Source organism: Canis lupus, chromosome 1 (assembly GCF_048164855.1).
Source record: "Canis lupus baileyi chromosome 1, mCanLup2.hap1, whole genome shotgun sequence".
Classification (NCBI taxonomy): Eukaryota; Metazoa; Chordata; class Mammalia; order Carnivora; family Canidae; genus Canis; species Canis lupus.
The window spans coordinates 18,897,041-18,909,360 of NC_132838.1; the positions used below are offsets into that span (position 1 = coordinate 18,897,041).

The 12,320-nt window shown below is 51.3% G+C and overlaps 1 protein-coding gene across 2 annotated transcripts in view; it reads left to right on the forward strand.

Moving 5' to 3' along the window:
- Window positions 1-1,222: 1,222 nt before the first annotated feature.
- Window positions 1,223-12,320, forward strand: part of ATP8B1 (ATPase phospholipid transporting 8B1) — a 122,675-nt gene continuing 111,577 nt past the window's right edge. The window contains exon 1 of one of the 2 annotated variants that reach the window (XM_072822254.1): window positions 1,223-1,343. Coding sequence is in view for 1 of the 2 variants with exons in the window: in XM_072822243.1 (XP_072678344.1) it covers window positions 1,315-1,343 (29 nt within the window). In the remaining variant the exon portion in view is untranslated. The remainder of the gene's footprint in view (window positions 1,344-12,320) is intronic. The other variant, XM_072822243.1, reaches the window with a different exon arrangement.

A 12,320-nucleotide genomic window follows, 5' to 3' on the forward strand; every position in this document is an offset into this window, starting at 1 on the left:
AGTGACCCGGAACTCTCTGATCTGCAGGTAACTGGATATTAACCCACGAATTCTATCTCCCCTGCTACATTTTAAGCCGCCTCTTTGATTCCTCTGACTTTCTTCCGTTCTCCGCAGTGGCTCTTCCACGGCGGGTGAGCAATAGAGTCCGCGGAACGGGGGCTGCGGTGTAGACTCGCCCCGCAAGGCCGCTGCCGGGGCCTTCTCGCCCGCCGCTGCCCGCCCCGACCCCGACCCCGACCCCGGCCCGAGGCGCGGGCGTCCGTCCGCTCTCCGCCGGACCCTCGGGGCTCTGGCCTGGTCCCCCTCTGTGCACCGCCAGGCGCGGTAGGCGACCGCGCCCGGGACGTGCCTCGGCGTCGGGAGGGCACAGCTCCGCTTACGAGGGAGCCCGCCAGCTCCCCGACCCCGGGAGGCTGCAAAGCGGCAAAGCGGCAAAGCGGCGCGGGGCGGGCGGGGCGGGCCCGGGGAGGGGGCGCCCGAGGAGCTCGCGGCCACCCAGGCTGCCGGGGCCCGGCCAGGCGGGGCCGGGGGCGCGCTCGGGGCACGGCCGGGGCGGGGGGGCACCTGCCGGCGGCGGGGAGGCACTTGCTGGGGGTGGGGGGGACACCTGCCGGGGGACGGGGGCACCTGCCGGGGGGGGGGCACCTGCCGGGGGCGCGCTCGGAGCACGGCCGGGGGCGGGGGGGGGTAGTTGCTGGGGGGCGGGGGGCACCTGCCGGGGGGCGGGGGGCAGTGCGGGGGGTGCACCTGAGGAGCCCAGGGCGACCGAGGCTGCGGGGTCCCGGCCCGGCGGGGCCGGGGGGCGGGGGTCCCTGCCGGGGGCGCGCACGGAGGGCGCGGGTCCGGACCCGGCGTGGCGCGCCCGCCCGCCCGCCCCGGGGCTCCCCGCCCGCCCGGCCCCTCTCCGCCCCCGGGAGGGACCGAGGGAGGGCAGACGCCCGGCACCGCCCCCGCCCCGGCCCGGGCCCCGGCCGCGGCCGCCGAGAGCGACTGCAGGCGCCGCCCCGGAGCGGAGAAACCAGTTGGGCCGGTCGGGCGTGCGCAGGGCGAGGGCGCCGCGGAGGACGGGCGCCCGGGCGCAGGGCGCGGGGCGGGGGAGGGCGGGGAGCCCCTGGCGACGGGCGGGAGCCGGAGGAGTCGCCGCCGACTGGACACGCTGCCCGGCCCGGGGCCAGCCCCCGTGCGCCATGCAGCGCTAGCGCGGCCGCCGGGGCCGGGGCCGGGGCCGGGGCCGGGGCCGGGGCCGGGCGACGACGGCGGTGGCGGCGGCCAGGTGCGCAGCGAGCGCGCGGAGGGGCGCGCCCCCGACGGATGTCCCAGCCGGGGCCGGAGAGCGCCAGGTAAGGAGGCCCCCCGGCTGCCCCCCCCCGCCCGGCCCGCGGTGCCCCCGAGCCGGCGGCCTCCCGGGATCCGGGATGCGGTGGCCGCAGCTGTCCGCGCCCTGCGGCTGCGGAGCCCGCCCCGGGGTGGGGGGGACCAGGCGGGGGCCCGGGACACCGGGCGCGTCGGGGCTGGCAGCGCGGTGCAGGAGGCCGGGAGGCTTCACCTGCCGGGAGCACACGGGGCTCGCAGGTGGCGTCTGGGTGGTTTGGGTTGGCCGCGCACCTGTCTGCGGTTCAGCTTTGGGGGGCGAGCCTGGCAGGACCTGCGGGTCCTCCCGGGGGCGGGCGGGATGCTCTGGCTTCCCCGCAGGGTCGGCCGCCCCTCTCGAAGTCCCTAACCCTGACCCTTAGGGAGCCGATGCCAAGGTGCCCGGAAAAGACCTTACTTAGCCCCTAATGCGCGCGGCGCACCTGCGGGCGGGGATGGAGGGCGCGATCGCTTCCGCCGCGCCTGCGGCAGGACCAGCTGCCCTCCCCGCGCCTTCGAGAGCTGCAGGCCCGGGGTGATGAGGAAGGGGGACACTGGCCCCCGGGATGGCAGGGACGTCCCCGCAGCTCCCGTGGCACTGCCCCGGGCCGTCTCCTTCCCTCCCCGGGGGATGCCCCGCGCTGTCACTGGGCTGGCGTGCGTGCAGCCTGGCGGCGCCGGGGGTGCAGAGGGCGGGGGGTGCTTCCCCCCACTTCCCCCACGTCTTCCCCAAGTGGAAGAAAAAGCGTCTAGTCGTCCGCCCAACTTCTCCGAGGGGGGTGCGCCCGGGCCCCGGAGCGTGGCCAATTGGCCGGTTGTGGTGGGGGGGGGGGACGGGCGGTTAGAGGGGATGCGGGCCGCGAGGCAGGGGCCCTGCACCCCTACGGACCCCCCCCCCCCCCGGTCCTCCCGGCTTCGCTCCCTTCCCGGAGGCCGCCCGGCCTGCGCCCCAGAAAGGATTCTCCGCAGCTTCGCGGTGCGCGGGCCTGCAGCGGGGTCCGGCCTCTGCTCCCGGGAGCTCGGCCAGGGCACCGGGCACACAGTAGGGCACGCGCGAAGGACGCTGCCCTTAGGAAGCAGGACTGCACGTGTGTGATCTAATCTCCAGGGATAGTAAATACAAGAGCATCTAAAAAAAAAAAAAGGCACAGAAAATGGGAAGTCGTCTCGGGAGTACTTTTGTGTGAGATGTAAAATGCCTTTCCTTAATGCTGGGCCCGTTGGTGGAGGCTTTATTTGAACCTCCTATAAATACCTTTACGTGCAAAAGATAATTGATGCTTATTAGCTGATTGCTTTCTGGGGGAGAAGTCTGCCTGCAATTACTCTCTGAATTTTCTTAATGACTTTCATTATGTAGTGGAGGCTTCCTTGTTTTAATTTTAGGTAAGGAAACCTTAACCACTGTCTTCTTTTGCCGCTTGCTGGTGGCGGTGCTCTGGTAATTCTTGGTGGCTCTGGGCATCTGTTACGGGGGGTGACAGAGGTGCATAGGGCTTAATACTGGTGGTGAACAAAAATGCCATCTGTGTGACAGCAGCTCTGGCCGTTTTTAAGCTTTGCTTCTGGCTTTTTTATTTTAAAGAAGATGCTTGCCAGTGTGCACTTGTTCTCTTAGTGACAGAACGAGGAGGTGGGTTTTTTGGTTTGTTTGTTTTAGATTTTGTTTTTATTTTTTTTTAAATAAATTTATTTTTTATTGGTGTTCAATTTATAGATTTTGTTTTTAAATGGAGACTTTACAATAAGATTTGGTGGGGTGCCTGGGTGGTTCAGTGGGCTAAGCATCCTGCTTCTGCTAGGGTCCTGGGATGGAGCAGGACATCCTTTGTGCTCAGCTGGGAGTCTGCTTGTCCCTCCCCCTTTGCTCCCCTTCCCCTGCTCACTCTCTCTCTCATCCATGCACGTGCATGCACTCTCTCAAGTAAATAAATAAATAAAATCTTTAAATAAATACAGTAATGAGTTGGTAAAGCAAGTGGCTTAACGAAAAAGTCTGCCAGTGAAGGCAAATTTAATGCTGGCTCCGTGTTTCACCTGGATTTTAGTCTCTAGGATCTTAGCCTTCATGGCACCAACCAGCTCCTGCTCTAAGAGGTTTCTCACCCTCCCTGCCTGCCTTTCTTTTTTTCTTTCCATCCTTCCTTTCTTTTCCTTCCTTCTGAAAGCAAAGAGTAGTGGAAAACAAGTGAACTTAGGTTCCCACAGGTTTCATTCAGTTCTTTTACTTATTTGAGATTGTATGTGCTTTTAAGTTATATTTACTTTCTTAAAATCGACTAACCTTAGATAAATTCCTAATTTTTTTTTTTTACGATTTTATTAATTTATTCATCAGAAACAGAGAGAGAGGGAGATAGAGACACAGACAGAGGGAGAAGCAGGCTCCATGCAGGGAGCCCGTGGAACTCGATCCCTGGTCTCCAGGATCAGGCCCTGGGCTGAGGGTGGGCGCTAAACCACTAGGCCACTGGGGCTGCCCAAATTCCTAAAATTTCTGAAGCTCAATTTCCTCAAATAAGGGTATTATCAACTTCCTTTAGTTGTTTCGAGAATTAAATGAGAGAACAGGTGACTGTCCCTTATCCACAGTATTGGTGTTCCAGGGTTCTTACTTTCTTCATTAAACTGATATTTTAAAAATAGTACAATGCCCAGGTGTTTGGTGTATCTTTAATATTTTATTGCCTTGCTGGTTTGAATTCCTTTTTAGTTTTTCATAGAGGACGTTCATGAAATCCAGATGATGCTTATAACTCTAGGGAGACTTGAATCTACTATTTACCTTTGCTCTTGTGAATGCAGAGGAACTTGCTTTTTAGTTACCAGAACAAGTTTTGTGGGGTCCATTCGTGTCACGTCTGTCTAAAGAAAGTGCCTTTAAAGTACCTTAAGCATATAATTTTATTTTTTATTTTATTTTTTTAAAAGATTTTATTTATTTATTTATTCATGAGACAGACAGAGAGAGAGGCAGAGACATAGGCAGAGGGAGAAGCAGGCTCCATGCAGGGAGCCCAACGCGGGACTCGATCCCGGGCCTGGGATCAGGCCCTGAGCCAGAGGCAGGCACACAACCGCTGAGCCACCCAGGCGTCCCAAGCACATAATTTTAGATTTGCTTCTGTATTTGTTCCTAGATTCCTCTCCTGAGAAGTTTTTTGGGGGGCAGGGGGAGTCTTGTGAGTTTTTAGGTGTTTGTTGGCACCAATTAGTTTAATTCTATTCATAATACCTGTAGGTGTTTTGTTACTTATTAAGATAAGTAAAAATTAATTTGCTGTCAGAGAGTTTTAATAACATAAAAAGAAGATAGCTTATCCTTTATTTTGTTAACCAAATTACTCCTGAAACCCCATTCCTGTGCCCAGCTAAAAAGAATGCCCAATCTAAGATCTTTTGAGGTCCTATGTTACCAAAGACCTGGCATGATGAAGAATCTAGAAAGCATGTATATATAGAAGTCTTGTTTCTTGTTCTTAGCAAACAGGAATTATTATCTGATCACTCAGAAATACATTAGTACTTTCCCTAATACTTTTTTTTTTTTTTAAGATTTTATTTATTTATCCATGAGAGACACAGAGAGAGAGAGGCAGAGACACAGGTAGAGGCAGAAGCAGGTTCCAGACAGGGAGCCCGATGCAGGACTCAATCCTGAGACCATGGGATCATGCCCTGGGCCAAAGGCAGGCGCTCAACCGCTGAGCCACCCAGGCATCCCTTCCCTAATACTTCTAAATGCATTGTGCTTTTAAATAAATTGTTTCCCAAACACACACAATAGGAAATATGTTCAGTAAATGGTGCCCTTGGCACCCGGAAGCAGCAGTAAAACAGACCCTGGTGACATGTGCTTTGGAGTCCTTTGAACTAGCATGGAATCCCGGTCTCACTGCTCTCTTAGCCCATATAACCTAGGGCAAGTTACTTAATCCTTCGGGCTTCAGTTTTGTTTTTTTTTTTCCCCTGTAAAATGGAATAATAATAGTTGTGTGATGAGTTTCAAATGAGAAAATGAGTCTAGCTGAATTTAGCTTGGTGCAGAGCTCAATAAGACATAATCATTAATATTACTATTGTGTCAGGGCGCCCAAGTGGCATAGTTGGTTAAGCCTTTGACTCTTGGTTTAACTCAGGTCCTGATCTCAGGTGAATGAGACTGAGCCCTGCCTTGGGCTCCACACGCAGTGTGGAGTCTGCTTAAGACTCCTTCTCTCTCCCTCTGCTCGTTCCCCTGCCCTTGCTTGCATGTGCTTGCTCTCCAAAACAAAACACAAACAAAAAAAATTATTGTCATTGTTATCGTGCTCAGTAAATATTTATTGCTCATCCAGCAATTGCATTTCTCCTAGACTGTGTAGGAACCAGGAATCACTTTGCATGTTAGTATTTCTTTAGCAAACATAGGTGACTATTTGCACCAGGCACTGGCAAGGAAGAGTCCCCTAGGATAGGGGCGAGATTCTGAACCTCCACATCCAAGGCTTGACTTCTGGAGCATAAGTGTCTGGGGACAGCATGAAGTTCCGTGGTCCTTGGTGGCTTAGAGACATGCCACTCAGTCACAGTCACGAGGTCCTGGGTTCTCCTTCTGCACGGTGGAGGCTCTTGGGACATATACAGAAAGCACTTCTGTGCCTTCTTTACCACCGCCCCCCCCCCCCCCCCCCCCCCCGCTGCACCTCCTGTCAGCCTCTGTCCATTAAAAAAAAAAATTACTCTTCCGTGTTCAAAACTCAGGAGTTTCTGGAACTTGAGTCTTCCTGAAAGGATCTGTGCTCTCTGCCGGTGTCTCTCATTTGCAGCACCTAGTAAGCAGTGCTAATCAGAGACCCTTAGTACAATCTCATTAATTCATTTACAAAATGCCTGAGGATCTTCTCCAGGCACTGTCCTGGATTTCCTCCCTGCTTCACTGAAGTCTGTGAGTTTTGCAGAGGGCCTGAGTTGTGGGTGGTTTGTTTAATTCCTTCTTTGGTTAGAAAGGAGCCCTGGTGTTCTCTTCCCCTCTGCTCTCTGGATGTTGTCCTTTGCAAGGGGAGGCGGTTGCCTAAGACCCTGGAGGGTGGCCCAGCCCACTTCCAGCCCCCAAGCTCTGTGTTCCTTATCAGTCTCCAGACTAGTGAATTTGCATTTAAGAAGGGAGAGCTGTGCCCCAAAGTTGGCTGTCAGTGTGGGAAAAGGCACTGACTCCTGGGGTGGGGGTGCGGAGGTCACCCTTGGCCTGGGGCAGCCCTTCAGTGTCGGATGGCCACCTCCCATTTGTGAGACGGAGAATCCTGTCACTTCTGCATTGAGTACATGTGTGTCCTGACCTTTGGCTAGTAGCTTTGGTCTTTATTTACAGGGCTGTCGTTGATGGCTTTGCCTCTTTGCTGAGTGACTTTCGTTCCACCGGACTTGAGGTTTGGTTTAGAGCACACAGTATTTGAAATCAGTTTTCTGACCTTTACTCAAGTTGAGCTGGAAAAGCCTCATTGGAACTCCTTGAGCAGCAAGCGTTGTCCTCCCACGGTCTCCCACTGTCCATTCTTGCTGTTGGGGAAGCTCCCACAAGTTGGGTGCATCATGTATTTTATAAAGCACGGCCTGAGAGATTCTTACTGTGTCTTCTAGGGATGCACTGAACTACTGAGACCATCCCCAGACATATGGATATACGATCTGTGGATCCAGAAGAAATGTTTGCTGATTTCTATAAGAAAATAGATAACTGTCTTGGGTGGTTTAAATATTCACTTACATGGGAAGATGGGTCAGAGTTTATATATTTCATGCTGGAAACTATGGGCCTTACCGCCACATCAGGAGTCAATTTCCAGGCTTCTAGCAAATGTTATATAAAAAAAATCTGGGGGTGCCTGGGTGGCTCAGTTGGTTAGGCATCTGCCTCCGGCTCAGGTCCTGGGATCAGCCCTGCATCAGGCTCCCTGCCTCTCCCTCTCCTCCCCCTGCCACTCCTCCCGCTTTTGCGCACGCATTCTCTGTCAAATAAATAAAATTAAAAAACAAATTCTGGAACCTTATAAAACAAAGGAGGTGTGTAGGGTTCATCAGACAGGAGAGGTTGTGAGGATTATGTGAAAATATGTAGTCTATTTTTGGTAACAGAACTTCATGATCTCACCTTAGTGCAGAAGTTTATTTCAAGGGAATTTTGTTTTAGTTGTGGCAAAATATTTATAAAATTTGCTAGTTTTAGGGCAGCTTGGGTAGCTCAGCGGTTTAGCGCCGTCTTCAGTTCAGGGCGTGATCCTGGAGACCCGGGATCCAGTCCCACATCAGGCTCCCTGCATGGAGCCTGCTTCTCCCTCTGCCTGTGTCTCTGCCTCCCTCTCTCTCTCTCTGTGTGTGTCTCTATGAATAGATAAATAAAATCTTTTTTAAAAATTTTGCTAGTTTTAGTTTTTATCTTTTAAGGTTTTTAAATTTTAAATTTAAAATATATACTATATATACTATATATTGGCAAATGTATATACTGGTGCTCATCACATCGCCTGCCCTCCTAAGTGCCCTTCACCAGTGACTCCATCCCCCACCCACCTCCCCTTTTGTGACCCTCTGTTTCCTTCCAGGTGTCAAGAGTCTTTCATGGTTTTTCTTCCTCTCTGATTTTTTCCCACTCAGTTTCCCCTCCTTCCCTTGTGGTCCTTTTCACTATTTCTTAGACTCCACGTATGAGTGATACCATATGATAATTGTCTTTCTCCGATTGACTTACTTCACTCAGGATAATACCCTCCAGTTCCATCCATGTTGAAGCAAATGGTGGGTATTCATCCTTCCTGACGGCTGAGTAATAATATTCCATTGTGTACATAGACCACATCTTCTTTATCCATCCATCTGTCAAAGGGCATTGAGGCTCCTTCCACAGTTTGGCTGTTGTGGACATTGCTGCTGTGAACATTGGGGTGCAGTTGTCCTGGTGTTTCACTCCATCTGTATCTTTGGGGTAGATTTGCCTTTTTTTTTTTTAAGATTTTATTGATTTATTTATTCATGAGAGAGACAGAGAGAGAGAGAGAGAGAGAGAGGCAGAGACACAGGCAGAGGGAGAAGCAGGCTCCATGCAGGGAGCCTGATGTGGGACTTGATCCTGGGTCTCTAGGATCAGGCCCTGAGCCGAAGGCAGATGCTGAACCGCTGAGCCACCCGGACTGCCCAGATTTGCCATTTTTAAATGTGAATTCAGTGGCATTAAGCATCTTCAGAGTATCAGGCAACAATCATCACTGTCCATTTCTGAATTTTTTCATCATCCCATTCTGATACATCGTACCTTATAAACAGTAGCTCCCCATTTCCTCTCCCCACAGCTAATAATCTCTATTCCACTTTGTCCCCATGAAAATAAGTTTGTCCTTTTGCAACTGGCTTATTTCACCCAGCACAATGTCCTCCTGGTTCATCCGTGTTTTAGCAGATACCAGAGTTCCCTTCCTTTTCAAGGCTGAATAATCACGGTGTATACACCACATCTTGTTTATCTGTTCATCCATTGACAGACCCTTGGGTTGGGTCCACCTTTGGCTATTGTGAATAATGTTGCTATGAACATAGGCAAATACGTATTTGTTCGTTCATAGGAGTTTTTGAGATCTTATTTGGTTTTGTGACATTTATCTTTCTATGAAAGTGACTAGGATGGGCAGGCCCGATTTCCTCCCAAACACCTCCTCCCATACCAGCTTGGAGATAATGTGCGGAACTGCAGGGAGGATGGTTGCATGGAGGGCGTGTGAAGGGCATGACACGCTTCTCCTTTTCACCTGCAGCTGCTCTCGTGAAGCTGGTCCATGGAGTGGCCGACACTCTGCCCTGTGCCAGCGCAGGCATAAAAATCTCAGGAGGCCTGGCTCTACATTCTGGAGGCCTCTGCAGACCACAGCTGTCTTCCAGGACGACATTCTGTAGTAGAGAAAAAAATCCTTCACTTTCCCCCAGAGTTGACTTGGATTAAAACGAATGGGGTTTTTTGGTGGAAGGAGTGGAAGAAGGTGAGAGAAACTGATATTTAAATGTTTGAAAAATTGAATACTTAATAGAGTACAGTTCGACCTTAGGAGTAGAATCCATGGTTTTCAAGATAAGCTTCAAGGCCAAAGGTCAGTTATAGACTGGGGATTGGCCCCACATAGCACCTAATGTGTCCTTTAGGATCACTTGGACCAACACTCTTTTTGAAGCCCAAGGACATTTACTCAGAATTTTCCCATGTTGCATCTTTGTAATAATAGCACAGCAAGAACAGAAGCTTTTCTTAGATGATTAGAATCAGTCTATTAGGTTAAAGGTATCTTAATCTATATTTTCTAAGGATCAACAGACTCTCAGTTTATGTTCAGACTGTGAAAAGGTAGCCAAAAAAAAAAAAGGATTTTCATGTTTTGAAACCAGGTTTTCTTTTCTAAGTGGGAAAAAAAAAATTCTTCAGACTAAGCCCAAATACCACCATCCTTAGGTATATTCCCTCTTCCTGTCCTATGCTGGTCACAGTCACAAAAACGGTATTGGGGCTGCCATGGCTGATTTCTTTTTTTTTTTTTTTAATATTTTATTTATTTATTCATGAGAGACAGAGAGAGAGAGAGAGAGGCAGAGGGAGAAGCAGGCTCCACGCAGGGAGCCCAACGTGGAACTTGAACCCGGGTCTCCAGGATCACGCCCTGGGCCAAAGGCAAGGGCCAAACCGCTGAGCCACCCAGGGATCCCCTACTATGGCTGATTTCTCCGAGCTTCAAAACTTTTTTTGGTCTAGCTCAACTTAAGATTTTTAGACTTTTTTAAAAATCAATCTTAGACTTCAACCCTTCCATAGAGAAACATGGTGAACATTCTCAAAAGTCAATTTGAGAATCTCAGACTGTGCGAATGGTGGATACATAGCAACTAATGTGTCCTTTAAGATCACTTGGACCAACACTGTTTTTGAAGCCGAAGGACATTTGCTCAGGCTTTGTCTCCTGCTTAACTCATGGTCTCCCTTCCTGAGTTCTCTGGCCAAAGACGTACACTCCTGGTTTCTCCTAGACAGCTTTCTGTCTCCTCGGGCATTCCACAGAGTGGACCCTCTTCCTTAGCCTCAGAGGCCTCATTTATCCATCCTGCCAGTTGCCCACCAGATATTAAGAGGCACATCCTGTGTGCCAGGCACTTGGCATCCGTCGGTGAATCCAGTAGACGAAGAGCCTGCCCTCCTGGAGCTCACCTTCTAGAGGAGGGAGAGAGAGAGAGAACATAGCTACTGACAGTGGTAAAGGGGTAAATGATATGGTATATCTGAAGATAAGCACTAGTGGTGATAAAAAGAGAAAGCTGAACAGAGTAGAGGGGTTTGGGGGAGGGGGTCTGGGGAACGGGATGCAGTTGTAGCATGGAGAAGGTGACATTTGAGCAAAGGCTTAGCAGGGAGAGGGGGAACCATGAGGATCTGGGAGCAGAGTGTCCTGGACAGAAGGGACCGATTTCTCTGCGCAGAGGCCCTAATGTCCAGGCACTTGACTCCTGATTTGTCTGATGAAGCCAGTGAACAGGTGGTTGGCTGTTCCTCAAACCTGTGAGTGCGAGGGGTATGGGAGGAGAAGCTGAGAGCAGCAGGAAGGGGAGCCCCCACCATGCAGGGCTTTCCTGGTGCGTGAGGACCTTGGCTTTGACGTTGCGCAGGGTTGGGGGGCGGTTGGCGCAGGATGTTGCTCACTGGAGTAGCGTGACCTGTGGGCTGGTTGCATTTTAAAAGGGTCATTGTGGTTGCTGTGCGGAGATGATGGAGGAGGTGGTCCCAGGCAGGGAGACCAGGTAGGAAGCTGACCCAGGTGAACTGTGGATGGAGGCTTGGACCTGAGCGAGCTGCGGGAGAAAGAGAAAGCTGTGGGTATACTTAACAGGTAGAGCCAACAGGACTTCCGGACAGACTGGCTATGGGGTGCTAGAGAAAGAGGAACCAAAGATAACTTTCTTGGCAGAGCCTGGGCTGCAGATGGAAATCTGAGTTTCAAAGTGCTGTAAACTCAGTGGGCTGTGTTCAGGTCACTCACAATAAGTTATAAAGAAGCTCTTCAGAAATATATGTATATTTATGTAAAGTTTTGGTCCAGAGAGCATTACCTTTGCTTATCCTCAGAGCATGTGTTCCTACTTTGGTGCAGGCAGAGGACTGGTGTTAGAAAAAGGAAATGGGGGAATCCCTGGGTGGCTCAGTGGTTCAACGCCTGCCTTTGGCCCAGGGCATGATTCTGGGGTCCCGGGATTGAGTCCTGCATCAGGCTCCCTGCATGGAGCCTGCTTCTCCCTCTGACTGTGTCTCTGCCTCTCTCTCTATGTCTATCATGAATAAATAAATAAAATCTTAAAAAAAAAAGGAAAAGGAAATGATTTGCACAAAGCAGAGACCTTTACTGGAAGGAGATGGTCTGTAATCCACAGGATTTGTGGGGTCAGGGAGCCTCTGCTGTGAGGGAAGTCTGTGCCTCCAGGGCTGCTGTCAAAGCTGCTGCCCCCCTTGCTGTGTGTTGATGACTTGGGAAGGCAAGCTCTTCCCAACCCTCCAATGCAGGTAGCTGCCTCCATCTCCATCTATATGTTGTCTTTTTTTTTTTTTTTTTTTTTTTTTTTTAGAGAGAGAGTGAGAGCAAGTGTGGGGTGGTGAGGGGCAGAGAGAACCTCAAGCAGACTCCCCACTCAGTGTGGAGCCCAAGGCGGGGTTCCATCTTACTCCCTGGGGATCATGACCTGAGCAGAAACAAGAGTTAGAGGCTTAACCAACTGAGCCACCCAGGTGCCCCCACCCCTCACCACGTTGTCTTTCTTTTAAATGGCTTTATGGAGATATAAATCACATATCATATTATTCATCTTTTTAAAGGGTTCAGTCCAGTGGTGTTTAGGATGTTTACAGAGTTGTGCAACCATCGCCATAGTCTAATTTAGAACCTTTTCATTATGTAAAAAAAAGAGATCCT